At 31.0% G+C, this 13,570-nt stretch overlaps 2 protein-coding genes across 2 annotated transcripts in view; one reads left to right on the top strand and one right to left on the bottom strand.

The window, feature by feature from the left end:
* LOC119828585 (G-protein coupled receptor Mth2-like) overlaps positions 1-3,143 on the top strand; it is an 11,731-nt gene extending 8,588 nt beyond the window's left edge. Inside the window, exons 6-8 of the mRNA XM_038350790.1 lie at positions 237-375; positions 451-540; positions 1,485-3,143. Coding sequence (XP_038206718.1) covers positions 237-375; positions 451-540; positions 1,485-1,701 — 446 coding nt within the window. The 3' untranslated portion in view covers positions 1,702-3,143. The remainder of the gene's footprint in view (positions 1-236; positions 376-450; positions 541-1,484) is intronic.
* A 390-nt stretch (positions 3,144-3,533) lies between these two features.
* Positions 3,534-11,321, bottom strand: LOC119828603 (G-protein coupled receptor Mth2-like). Its single transcript, XM_038350814.1, has 8 exons — positions 10,868-11,321; positions 9,418-9,588; positions 9,031-9,146; positions 8,296-8,374; positions 7,454-7,614; positions 6,539-6,677; positions 6,079-6,168; positions 3,534-5,612 (listed from the first exon to the last, which is right to left on the bottom strand). Exons 1-8 carry the CDS (start codon positions 11,149-11,151, stop codon positions 5,408-5,410), a joined length of 1,245 nt encoding a protein of 414 aa, XP_038206742.1. The 5' UTR covers positions 11,152-11,321; the 3' UTR covers positions 3,534-5,407.
* Between the last annotated feature and the right edge of the window lie 2,249 nt (positions 11,322-13,570).

The raw sequence follows: 13,570 nt of genomic DNA, 5'->3' as shown, positions 1-13,570 counted from the left end.
TAATAAATGTTATTTGCAGTTAACAATTTTCTTTTTTCTTTATTACAATATTTATGGCAAGACTAGGTATATGTCTAAGAATAGGAATTTTCTGATTTATTCTGCGGAAAGATTGGGTAAAGAACATACAAAACATATGTTTTTAATAATTTCTTTTTAAACATATCACCGCTTGGGATCATGCAGCAGAAACAGATTCTGATTTAAATAACACATGTGAATTATTTATGTTTTAGATAAGCGCCAGCAGTGGTATTACATGTATAGTGTTATGTCGATTATAATAATTTTGAATATAATCATATTCATTTACATATCTATATATATGTGGAGACAAAAATTCTCATCGACGCATGTAAAGGCAATGCGCTATAAGTATGATATTTCGTTTATTTATACATTGTTTATTAATTCTATACACATTTAATTAATTTATGAATGTTCTTATAGGTTTATGATGTCTGTAAGGCTCTTTGTTCTATTGGGATTACCCTGGATATCTGAAATGATCAGCACATTATCGACGGCAAGTATCGTTTGGTAAGTATTGCCATATATAATGTGTTCAGTTTACGCCGTATAAATTAGTGTTAATAATCATAAAAGCAGGAGTTTACTAGATCGATATTGAACAAAAAATATTTATAAATGCTTTTAGTGTCCGTCTGTTTGTTAAACATCACGCAAAAGCTACCGGTTCGATTCAGAAACTTCTATACTCGATATTATTATACTGGGTAATTGATATCTAGGAAAGAATGTAAAAAATAACAATTACTAATGCTTTTGCGGTTTCACCAACCAAAGTTATTATGTAATAATTACTTATCTGAATTAGATACGTGTGGTTTTCACTACTCTATTGTGGTTAACACCGTTTGTTTGTATAATTTGATGTTAATTTTATTTTAACAAATTTATTAATAAAAAATACACGATTGTGTACGAGGTTATGTGCAAATGCTAGCTCCAATATATAATTTATACCTATTTCAATCGAAATGCAATTTATAACTCATCAACTATCAAATGATGATGATTTCAATAAACGTCCTCATTAAATTTCGCAATTATGTAATACTAGCTGCGCCCCGCGGTTTCAACCGCGTAAGTCTGTATCCCGTAAGAATATCGGGATAAAAAGTTGTCTATATGTTATTCCAGTTGTCCAGCTATCTACGTACCAAATATCATTGCAATCGGTTCAGTAGTTTTTGTGTGAAAGAGTAACAAACATTCACAATCCTTACAAACTTTCGCATTTATAATATTAGTAGGATAGTATAGGATTTACGTATTGCATTAAATCCTTGTATACCTGTCAACCTACAAAGATAATGAATATCTCTTATAAATAATAATATTACATTGTGTACCTAACATAGATAGATAGATATTATAACGTAACCATATACCTATAATATCAAATATGTGCAAAACGTTTTTATAGTAGCTGCAAATATTTAATGATTTTTATTTAACAGGGTAGTTTTGGATGTATTTAACACGCTGCAGGGGCCAGTGATATTTTTGGTTCTGGTTGTATTCCGCCAACGTGTTGTAAAGGCGCTATATAAGAGAGGTTATTTGGATTGCATCTCAGGAGTGGTTGAGAGATATTTGGCGGTAGCAGACGACGACGAAGATATTGTTCAGCACACAGCCGACGTTGCATTAGATGACCGAAAGTTAGACATGTGAAAAATATACACATGAAATAAAAAGAGTAACATAGCGGTTTATTAAATATACCATCAAAACTCTAAAATATATATAGTGAAAGGCTTTCAATGTATTTTTGATAAAACTTCGAGCTTCTTGAATACATGTGCTTGAAAATAATGAAAAATATGAAAAAGTGGTTCATACGCGAAAAGTTTATTTACTTCGTAATTGCGTTTTTAATGATTCTGCTTACAACGAGGCATGGAGACTGGAGAGTGATTCATCGCGTAGTGCCTGTTGTTATGCAAATTTGCGTACAATGAAGTCTCAACTTTAAGCAAATCGTCGTCCACATTTATTATCATATTATATTATACTACATCTTTATAACATGTGTGAATAAAAAATAAATAAACAGACAAAACAGGTTCAAAACTGGACAAAACAGGACAAGACAGGTTTTTTAAAGGAACAAAAAAAAGTTACATACAATCTGCTAAGAATATTGAGCTACGTAGGTCATTCAGTTTAACTACAAGTAATATTTGAACAAATGTGTACTACAGATAACATAATTGCAACAGCATTATGATTTAAAATAGCAATTTAAACTTTTGCGCCAACTTCAAAACTTCAAAGTACCTCAACCTTCATGTCTACAGTCTACATGTGCCGTTTGAGCAAACACATGTTTTTACAAATATGTTTGTGCCAATATATTTTGTGTCGTGTATATTATCCTGCTGTCTGTCGTGTCTTTAGTTATAAAGGATAAACTAGTCGATGAGATACAACATAGAGTAATCTAGTCCAAAGACTTAATAAATGTTTAAATATATAAATATTCATAATAAGTTATAAATTTTCCAGTATTAAGAGTCCTACTATTTTAAATAAAAGAAAGAAAAACTAGTGTGTGTTTCCCCGGCGAAATTTCGAATTTTTTAAACATAATTTGGCAGATATTAATCGAATATAAATTTATGTCAGTTTTGAGTGACGTAAGTTAAGTACGTGAGGAGGGGTAATTGTGTATACATAAATTGAATTTTGGAAGTCGTAAGACTCCGAAGTTACCAAGATGGATCGACGTTTGCGCAATCGCTGGGTCTCTGGAGCTGGTACCGAATCTTATAACATATACGTACCTACTACATTTTGTGAATGTTAAGTTTGATGTTCCACTTCGAATAGTAGGCGTATCAATGACGGTTTGGACTATCAATGACGAATATCTAGACGGACAAATTTAAAAATTGGACACTGACGACATTACATATAAAATATGTGCCAAAGAAAATTATACAAATTCGAAACTTAGATCCTGAGAAACACACACACAAAACAAGTACGTAACATCTCATAAACACTGTTTGTAATGTAATCTTTTGTTGTGTGTGAGTTACGTAATTACTTGAATTAACCTCAATGTTATTCTGATTCAAATAAAGTTTCTACATGATGAATATATAATATTATGCCTACATTTTTATTTTTAATTTAATACTTATTTCATTATTCATTTAATACTTTCATAAAGTTGATCTTAATATTAGCTACATTTATAAGTACAAAATATTTGTTAATAATAAATATTTAAAAAATGCAACGCATGTCTGTTTTTACTCTGATTTCCTATAATATTACTTATTGTTATTTCAGGTTTATAAATGATTTATTTAAATGTCTATTACTTATTAGCACTGTTAATTTCATATTCTAGATAGATGCAACTTAACTAATAATATTCCAAGAAATTAAATAAAAAATACATTTTAGTTACATAAATATTTTTGTAAGTGGTTAATGTGAAAACCAATAAATAGAGGAGTAGGTAAGAAATATGAAAACATAAAATAATAAAAAAATAATCAAAAGATATTTTATTACGTTCAATAATAGGAAACAACAACGGTAAGTACTTATATGCTACAAGGTACACCTTGAAAATATAAACAGAAAAATATAAGATAGGTTGAAACGTCAATTAAAAATGCAATTCTTAATTTATTAAGAGATCTGATTAAGACTATCAGTATCTAAATCCTTAATACTATAATAATATAAATGCAAAAGTAGTATCTATCTCCTCACTCCTAAACCACTGACTGATTTTAAAGGTTCTTATATGTCGCAGCTCTATTGTCAAAGCCGTGATATTACAATTTCACTAGTGATATTATAATAGTTATTACAATGCTCTTATAACAGTTCTTGCAATTTAACGGTTTTAGTGACATATTCTTAATGCGACAACATAAACCTACGTCATTATACTATTTGTGAAAAGGGCTTCTTCAGTTATCTAAATTTAGGTAGAGGTGCTATTAAAAATTGTTAAGTTACATAACTGTTAAGTACAAAAAAGTTACATTAAGAAATACAATTTTGTATGACAAAATGCGATCGAATTTTTATTCAAAAATAAAGATTATTATTACGAATTATACTTATAGCCTGTTGTAAATTACAGTGTCATTATGTATAAAATATTAGCTAGCTATAAAAATATAAAAACACACAGTATAAAATTGTGAAATGTTTAGTTCTATAAATAAAATTTAAAGAAACTTCTTATCTCTTCAGACTTTGCATAATTATCAAGTATATCAAATCTTAAATGCCTTACAAGTATTTATAAGTTTTATACATATACACATTTGTATATATAATATATACATATTTTTGACTAGGTATTATACTGGGTGGGAACCACAATACCGCAATTTATTAAAACTCCGGTGTCTACTTGGTTTATTACGATATATTGAACATATACAAAATATAACGAATAAAAAAGTCGTATTTTTCATACAAATATAGGAAAAATGCGTTTTTAATAAGTACAAAGAAATAGATCGATCAAACAAAATAGACCACCACATAAACTAATTCATTCACTTAGGCCGTGAAATAGAAGTGTGGCACAGTATCATCATAAGTATGACTAAAGAATTAGCTACTCTGTGGTGTGCTCACAGTGTAATTAATTTAGAACGGTATGTCAACTAAGTCTAAAAATAGCAATAAGCAAAAGATGAGCACTGTCCATGAGCCTTTTCAAGAAATTAGAACTGATTGTTACAAAAGCATTTAGTTACAACCAGTTATAACTAGGGAAAACGCGTTCTAACCAAAATTAAAGTATTGACATTTGACGGTATCATAAAAAAATCATGAAAACTACAAATCTATGTTCTGGCTAAACTATATGTAGACTAGAATTTAGAAACGTCATGATGTGGATTTACTTATGATGTATATTACCTACGTTGTTAAATTTATAGTTGTCTTGACGGTTTCACACAGTCGTTATGTTATTGCCACGGAATTAATCAAGTTAGGGATAGCTATGCAAAAAATTATTCACAGTAATTACCATAATGCACACTTTTAGAAAAATTGTTGAAACGTTAAATATTGTCGAATTTTATAATAATATAATTATATTATCAAATCTGTATGTTCCACACAATGCATGTTTATATTATGTACATACACATTTTTTCATAAGTAACGAATACAAGAATAATGCAATGGAACGTGACAATACTAATTCTTCAAAATTTCCGACCAACTTACTCCATGGTTTAAAATATGTGTTACCAGCACCAAATATAATAATTAATCTGTAAGGAAATTGTTCCGGGCATTGTATTTGTACGAAGTTATGTATCTATTGGATTGGATATCTCATGTTTTCTTTGTCGCTCTAACCATATAGTATACGTATAATCAGATTCTATTTAACTTCCAAGGCAATTCCGGTTGTATGTTCAACGACATCTTCGTCATCTTCAGCGACTGCCAAGTGCTTTTCAACCATTCCCGATATGCAATCCAGGTAGCCTTTCTTATAAAGCGCTTTGATAGTTCGTCGACGGAACACCACAAGGATGAGAAACAGCAACGGCCCTTGCAACACGTTAAATATGTCCAGTATAGTCCTGTAATAATAAGTTTAAAAACAAATTATCTAAAATTTAAATAAATTGCTGATCGCCCCAGCTTCGCCCGTGGTACATATATAACGTAAATCATTCAATGAACTTGCAGCTTTTTAATATTGAAAGAATTAAATTTGAAATGGGTTCATTACTTTTTGCGTGAATACGTACAAAACATACAAAAATACAATAGTTTTAATTTTTTTAACATTCGTATAGATAATTTATGAATTAACAGATTCTTGGCCTTATTATTTACGATCTATGTTTCACATGTTGCAGTCATTTGTGATTAGATAAATAAAGGCACATATTTTAATTACTGATTAACGTACCTTATTTTGATTTCAAATAACATTCACAGTTTTGACATTCTAATTACAACGTTACTTGCTGTTTTTTAAACGATAAGGTGATGCCTTCTGAGGCATAATATAAAGATAAAACGAGCAAAACAAACACTCACCAAATGATATGCGGATGCGTTAAAGTGCTGATCATCTCAAATATCCATGGCAACCCCATTACAATGCACAACTTCAGCATCATTGCAGTTCTAAAATTAGTTATATTATTTCGTTTTGAAAGAAAAAAATGATTATCAGAGGCCAATAAAAGTGAAAATTAAAAATCGGCCACGTGTAATTCGGCTATCTCTTATTATAACATATAAAACTATCCAATACATAACTATGTCAAACGTTGCTTAACCTGGATATTTTTAATATTTGTTATTTTAGCGGCAACAAATACATACTTATATATACTGTGTACAGGATGTATCTCATGAGCCGTGTTAGTTAGACTGTTGATGTTTACCCATTGGTTACGGAATCATAAACAATGTAATTATGTCGCAGGGAAATTAGGATATCAGATATTGAAAATCAGTTGTAAAAAAAATTAAATAAGTTAAGAACACATACTTGTATTTCATCGCTTTGATGTTAGTCGACGAAAACGACTGCCTCCACAAACATATACATGTGTAAATGAAGAGCGCGAAGTTTACTAGCAATATGATCAGCATAACACTGTACATGTAGTACCACTGCTGATACTTATCTAAAATAATAAAAATAAGTTATTACTCACATTAAAAAAAAATTATAAAATGGAAGCAAGTCATAATTTCTTTATTGCTGTAAACAACTTTTATTGAATCAATTCTTATATAATTCTTTATTTGAAATGGCTATTCAAATTAAGAACAATTTAAATATAAATATATTTATAGAAATAAAAAAAAACATAAATATATTTATTTTTATATAATTATTATGTCGCCTCCTTAGAATAGTATTCCAAGTGAGATGTTACTGAAGAGGCCCTGGTTACACCGTGGTAGAGACTCACAAATAAGTCTCAGTCCAGCATTAAAAGATTTTTAATATGTTGACCGATGAAAAACTGATCAGTAAAATATGCGTAATATTCCTTTAGACTCGACAAAAAAATTATTTGAAATTTCCGAAAACTGCTGTGTTCTCAAGATTTAATATAGTTTTTCCTAGTGTTCGAATAAATGTGAATAACTAGTAAAGCATTTGATGATGGAGAAATGTTAGTGATAAAATTCATTCTATTAAAAAAAAAATCATTTATGGAGCATTTTTGCTGTAAAACTAAACATTAGATATTACGGATCCTGTTACGGATTTTGGTGTATGTTTATTAAGGTCACTTTTAAAAAACTAGGCCATGGAAGCGAAACATCCTGTCTAGAACATACATAGAATTTTCAAGTTGTGTTTTCGGACAATGAACAAAGGAACTACATTATTCGGTACTGCTATCTAAGGGAAACGATATTGAAAGAATCTAATGGACATTTGAATTACCTCTAAACCAACAGGTATAAATCCCAATTCCTGGTTTATGGTGGTTTCCGGGATGAAAATTTACAATAGCCATACACATTGTAAGAAGGACAGGACATCCCCATGCATATAAGGCATAGAAAAAGAATTTTTTCCAACCATAGTCAAGCAAGACGGGCCTCCTGAAATTAAGGAATATAGTTATGAAAAATACAGAAGGTTCTACGTACGCTTGATTACTTCAGGTCTATAATTTTAAGGTTAAATACTGACTTCTTATTTCAATTTTGAATATATTTAAATGTAATAATATTATTTTATAAAGTTCTGTGTCGTTAAGACGAAGTTAAAGTAGTACTAATTCTAGTGTGGAAAAAAACAGAGCTATAGAAGTCGTCTAGTGCCATCACTTTTCTATAGTAGAATATGTACTGCTTTAAGAAGTCAGGGTAACCTCCCTGGTGGCTGAGTATGAATACTCTGATAGTGTTGGATTGGAATATCTTCCTTGCCTCATTTTTCTGTTTTATTGAAGTACCAGACGCTCATCCCGGCTCCGCTCGGATTTCAAGATTCTTGTTTCATCCGTGGGAGCATTTAATCGGAATACAAAGTGTCCTATCATCCAAGTCAGCTCATACCCTGTCTGTACATTAAATTTCATCCGAACAGTAGTTTCAGCGTTATTGACGGACAAACATCAAAACAAACAAACTTTCACATATATAATATTAGTGTGAAGTGTGACTACTGGTATATAGATTATAACCGATACCTACTCAAGGTATCGGTTATAAACACTATATATATATATATATATATATATATATATATATATTTGTGATGTGTGATTTTCAACTCACCTTACCGCTTGGAAAATCTGTATTGAAATAGCATTCGTCCAAAAAAAGCTCGCCATAAAAAAGAAGTATATGAAAAATGCTGGAAAAATTAAACCACTTTATTAAACGCTGTAAAATAATTCCTTGATCATTTAAATTAACAAAAAGATTAAAGCAATTGAAACGTGTTCTAAAGACTATAAAGTAGTGAAAACCTAAATGTAAAATCTGTCTTTTTAAAAAATATACCACATGATCACGAGACTTCTTCCGCGTAGATTAGTGACTTTCGGCGGCATTTTTAATATTTAAAGCCAATTGATTTGTGAAATAAACATATACATTTAAAATGAGCTATTTACTGTATGTATTTTATATAAATAAACGACGTTAATACGTAAAAACATTCAACGCTATTTCTCTTCTAAGCCTTTTGGGTAACATTTTTCTAAACTTTGAATGTCGTCTTTAATTATATGTAGGTAATCAAAAGCATTAAAAATTTGCTTCAAGCTTTACAAATTACGTATTAGTTGATCAATTTATGTCTGATTGTGTAGTACACAGAGAGATAGAGTTACTTTCGCATTTATAACACTAATAGTGACCTGGTTTCGCACGTGGTAGTTCTATATATTATAGAAAATAGAAAAGAAATGAAATTATCCAGTAGTTGATGAGATTAGATATTAAAAATGTAACGGAATGTATTATGATTTAGGAATGTGAATTACCAATAAGTAGAAAGAAATTTACTTTGAATAGTACAAGACATCATATTTTCCGCAATCACAAGGTTGGACACGCTGAACAAACAAAGAGCGAATGATAAACTTATGCAGAAATTTATAATACTCTTCCCCTGCATGTCTCTGAAAGCAGAAAAAATTAAGACCGTTTTGAAAAAGAATTTATCACTGCGCGAATGCAATGTTGTTATTATAAAAAAAATGGGATGAAACAAATGACATAAACACATGCTTTTTAAATTAAAATATTTGTAAAAGTTGTTTGAAATACGAAAATGATCTATGGAGATCATTTAAAATTAATTAGAAAGTAAAAAAAAGTTTGTTAGGCGAATAATACAATATGACGAGATCGTTAATTCTCGAAACTAATAGATAAAAAAATATATAATACCTTAATTCTGGTAATATGCAGTAGACAATAGCAGTTAGAAATAGAAACACGACGGATACAAGCATGCAGTAGGAGATGTAGGCGTTGTTTCCATTCGCCTCTTCCACATTATCATTACATAGCACCAGCATAGCTTCCGAGTCATTCACCGTCCTGTCAGCTATACAGAACCTTGGAATAGATACCGAAAGATATAAAGGTGTAGCACGTAAACTAAATTAAATATTTTAAAAAGTACACCAACCAGCTACAAGTTCAACTTATACTTCTAAATTAAGAAGCCACCTCGATCAGGTTCACTATACTAAACTAGCTGTTGCCCGCAGCTTCGCCCGCAAGGTCTTAATAAATTTTCATGGTTCAAAATTTCATCCCCTTTTTTATCCCCTTGGGGGTAGAATTTATCAAAATTCTTTCTTAACGGATGCCTACGTCATAACATCCAGTTATAACGTGCGGTGGTTTGGGCTGTGCGTTGATAGATCACTATGTATGTCAGTCATCTATGTCAACCCTTAATTTCGAGAAACATTCAATGGTGATTGATTAATCTCACTTCGAGGACAGGGTCTCGGAAAATATTGCGTATTTTTTTACTAAAAACAGTTAAAGGTTTTATTATGTAAAATGTGATCAGATGCTAAAATGAGGTTTAATTGTACTAAAAGTTGTTATCAACGACCTTATGGTCGGGATATGAGGGAGGAGTTTGAAACACATCTCACGATATTTCACCAGTGAGAGAGGGAGGGGTTCAATTATTTTCCAAAAAAAGGAAAGGCCAAAGGTAATCAATGGACGCTCCCTAACGAAATCATAAAATGAAAGGTCGAACGATTTTCCTCGATCAAAAACTGCTAGAAAACTTCGAACTATGATAAAAATTTGATATTTAAAAAATTTAACCAATGTGATATTTTTACCAGTATAACATTTCGAAGAGAGAGCAGAACGTAGCGGAATGCAATGACCAGTCAGACCATTGGTGGGATTATAGCTTAACTTTATACAGATCGTGAAAATAATAAACATGTGGTGCTCTACTACTACCTAAATGTAGTGACTATTTAGTAGTCTGTGGTAGTGGAAACATAAAATACTTTGAGAAATTATGAGCATTCTAAATGTTTTTAAAAGGTTCTAGTCTCGTGAGTTTAGTTTCAGGCTAAAAACGTAGGAAGTTACGGATGTATGGTGAGGAAAAAATGTGACATGGTAGACAATTTTGTTAATTACGTCGTGAATGTTAATCCAGGTTTATCTTGTATCAACAAGAAGAGCTATGCGCTGTAGAGGGCTATGAGATTCAAATATGTAGTGATAAGGTAAATGGGATGCAACGCACTTGCTTTATCCAACCTGCTGTTTGATTATTGTGGGTGCAAAAAACGGTTACTATTCCCAAGATAAACATTTAATAAAATGGTGTAAATTATAAAAACATAAAAACCTTCCTGCCGATATTCTAATATTGGCGTCGTTAGTCATCTCGAGAGACCCATCCTCTGCCAGTGATATGTTTAAATATGATAAAAAATAGTGTTCTGTCGTATTGCAATCAAGATCTAAAGGTGTATAAGTTCCATCAGTTGGATGTTCACAGTAATCCAAACCATCCATTAATATCCCTTTCTCTTCTGTGCAACATGTCGATTCTGTTGAATAACAGTTCACTGACGCTAAACAAAATGCTAAAGTAATATAAAACTTGTAACAGTAACTTTGTTCAAACATTTTCACTTATTGTTATCAGCACATGTTCATGTAAAAACAATGATCAATATCTTTTCACGTTAGAACCGCGATAAATACGTCTCGCGCTTGCGCATACGCCGACGTTTTGACTGAATGTGACCCGAGTGTGAGTGTGAACAGAATAAGTATTGTGACGTGATAGATACGCGCCAAAATTTTTTTTCACAGGCGGGGCACCGCGGATCCGGGTGTCTGAACCACAGATAACATAATACTATACTTACTATACAAGTCTGAACACTTTCATCTTGATATATACCTAAGATTATTTTTTATAGATTTTCCACAACTTTTAGTATTTTAATATTTGCCGGCTCAATTGCAAATTGAAATTTAACATGGTCAAAATTGTTCTTCTTACAATTAATTAATTACTTCTTTTATTGGATGTGACAGCACATAACAACGGTTTGGTGGAATAATAAGTAAGTTATAATAAAATAAATCCGATATTCTAAAACTTAAATTTTACCGATTCACTGATGATAAAACTATCACGTAATTGATTTTCGCATTTAATTAGAATAATTTAATTGCAGTGCCTTAATTTCTTTATGACCAGTTAACCGCTCAAGGTTAAATGTATAAGTATATATTTAGATAGAAACTAGTCGGCCTCGATCAATGCTATAAATACACATTGTATTTGGGTATATTGTTGTTAGTCCTATACAATACCGGTTTATTCAATTAAAGACATAGAAGAATCAATTAAATATGGATGATTATTTAATTAATATACAAGTCATCGTTTTTAATCGTAAACACACTAACTAAACCGTATTATAATACGAAAAACCCAATCGGTTCATTTAAAAATTATGCCTACATCTATACCTATAAATAAATAATTATATAAAGCCAGTGTTTGTTGGAACGCGCTTAGATCAGGAACGACAGGATTGAGTTAAAAAATTCTTTCAGTTTTGGATATATACCTACGCGATCCCTTAGTACCTACACAAATTCATATCCCACGGCAAAAGTTATAATAATTATGTTCATTAATATCATAAATTCTAGTATAAAAAGATATAGCACGAGACAGTAGGAAAATGTTCCTATTCATTCCCTTTATTATCGGTTGTTCCAATACTATAGACAACGTTCATGTACCCACAGAGGAATCTGCCCTCATTTTTACTCCCTAAACTAAATTATTAATTTACCCAAACCGAAATATGGTATGTCGATACATGAGTCATAAAACAGATGTTTCTACAGCTCAACATCGACGAATTAAGATGCTTGTAAGTCGGTGACGCGTGTGATACTGTAGTCTGTATCAGATTTGATGAACTAAAAAATCATATTTTCATAGTAGTCTGCTTTTGATATTAAGATCGATCATAAAATTTAATAAAAAAAGAACAACCTAATTCCATTTTTTTAATAAGTTCTCTATTTAATAGCTATAATTCGATCATTTTAATCGAATCAGCTTCCACTAATGATAATAGACAGACTTCTCTTTCCGCTAATAGCCAATAATTAATGCTAATGTTAAAATATTATGTGTATTGCGCAAAACGGTTTCCGGCAATCCCAGACAATTTTAGCATACCATCAAATATGAATTGTTAATTGCATTAGTTACTTAGTACTAAATCCTATTTACAACCGACTACTACATCCCATCATGTATTTGTGTGTGTCTACTTAGAACAGTACAAAAATAAAATGACTACAGTCTAGTAATGTCGTAAGGAAATGGGAAGAAAAGAAATGAGAGGTAACTCGAAATAACGGAACATGTCGATAAAACTTGTCATTAACATGTACCACGGGCGAAGCCGGGGCGGACAGCTAGTTATTTATAAAAATGTGAAAATGACTAATACATTACCTAAACTCAATACAACAAAATAATCTGAATTGCGTTATTTCAAAATATTTTGTTAAGATTCCTGAGTAGTCGGTTACAATACATACTTAAAAGGTCAAGAATTGAAGGTTAAGGTCGAATTTCAGTATGGTCGTAACGATTTTAAGTAAGTACACAGTTCTTATACGATTATGTAGTCATATATGTCCATTATATAACCGAAATACTCATTGATTAGTTAATTATATATTACTCATTGATTAGTTAATAGATACCTTATGAGAGAAAACAATTACAATAATAATGTCTTATGTTTGTCGTACTGAGATGATTCTTTTGTGATGTGATTGTGCGTATTCGTAAAGGTCGACATACGAGTAAGAACAGTTAATTGGCCTTAATAAGGCAAAGGAAAGGATAAATAACAGTTTTATTCATTCACTTATTTACTCGACAGACTTCGGCACGGTATGGTGCGAGCTTTACGGCAGCAGTCTCCGTCTGTCACACGTATATTTTGAAGTGATAACGTCTTATAATGCGATGGAGCCGGCTGAACGCACCAAAAAAAAC

The sequence above is a fragment of the Zerene cesonia genome, chromosome 8 (assembly GCF_012273895.1).
Source record: "Zerene cesonia ecotype Mississippi chromosome 8, Zerene_cesonia_1.1, whole genome shotgun sequence".
Lineage (NCBI taxonomy): Eukaryota > Metazoa > Arthropoda > Insecta > Lepidoptera > Pieridae > Zerene > Zerene cesonia.
The sequence above is the reverse complement of the archived record's forward strand: the minus strand, read 5'-3'. Positions and strand labels throughout refer to the sequence as shown.

What these genes read in the sequence shown, in the direction of transcription:
- LOC119828603 (XM_038350814.1), bottom strand. Translation starts at nt 11,151, where the DNA reads ATGTTTGAACAAAGTTACTGTTACAAGTTTTATATTACTTTAGCATTT. An exon ending in ATTAGAATATCGGCAGGAAG is followed by an intron (nt 9,589 to 10,867) that starts GTTTTTATGTTT and finishes ATCTATTCCAAG; the next exon opens with GTTCTGTATAGCTGACAGGA. An exon ending in ACGCATCCGCATATCATTTG is followed by an intron (nt 5,613 to 6,078) that starts GTGAGTGTTTGT and finishes TTATTATTACAG; the next exon opens with GACTATACTGGACATATTTA.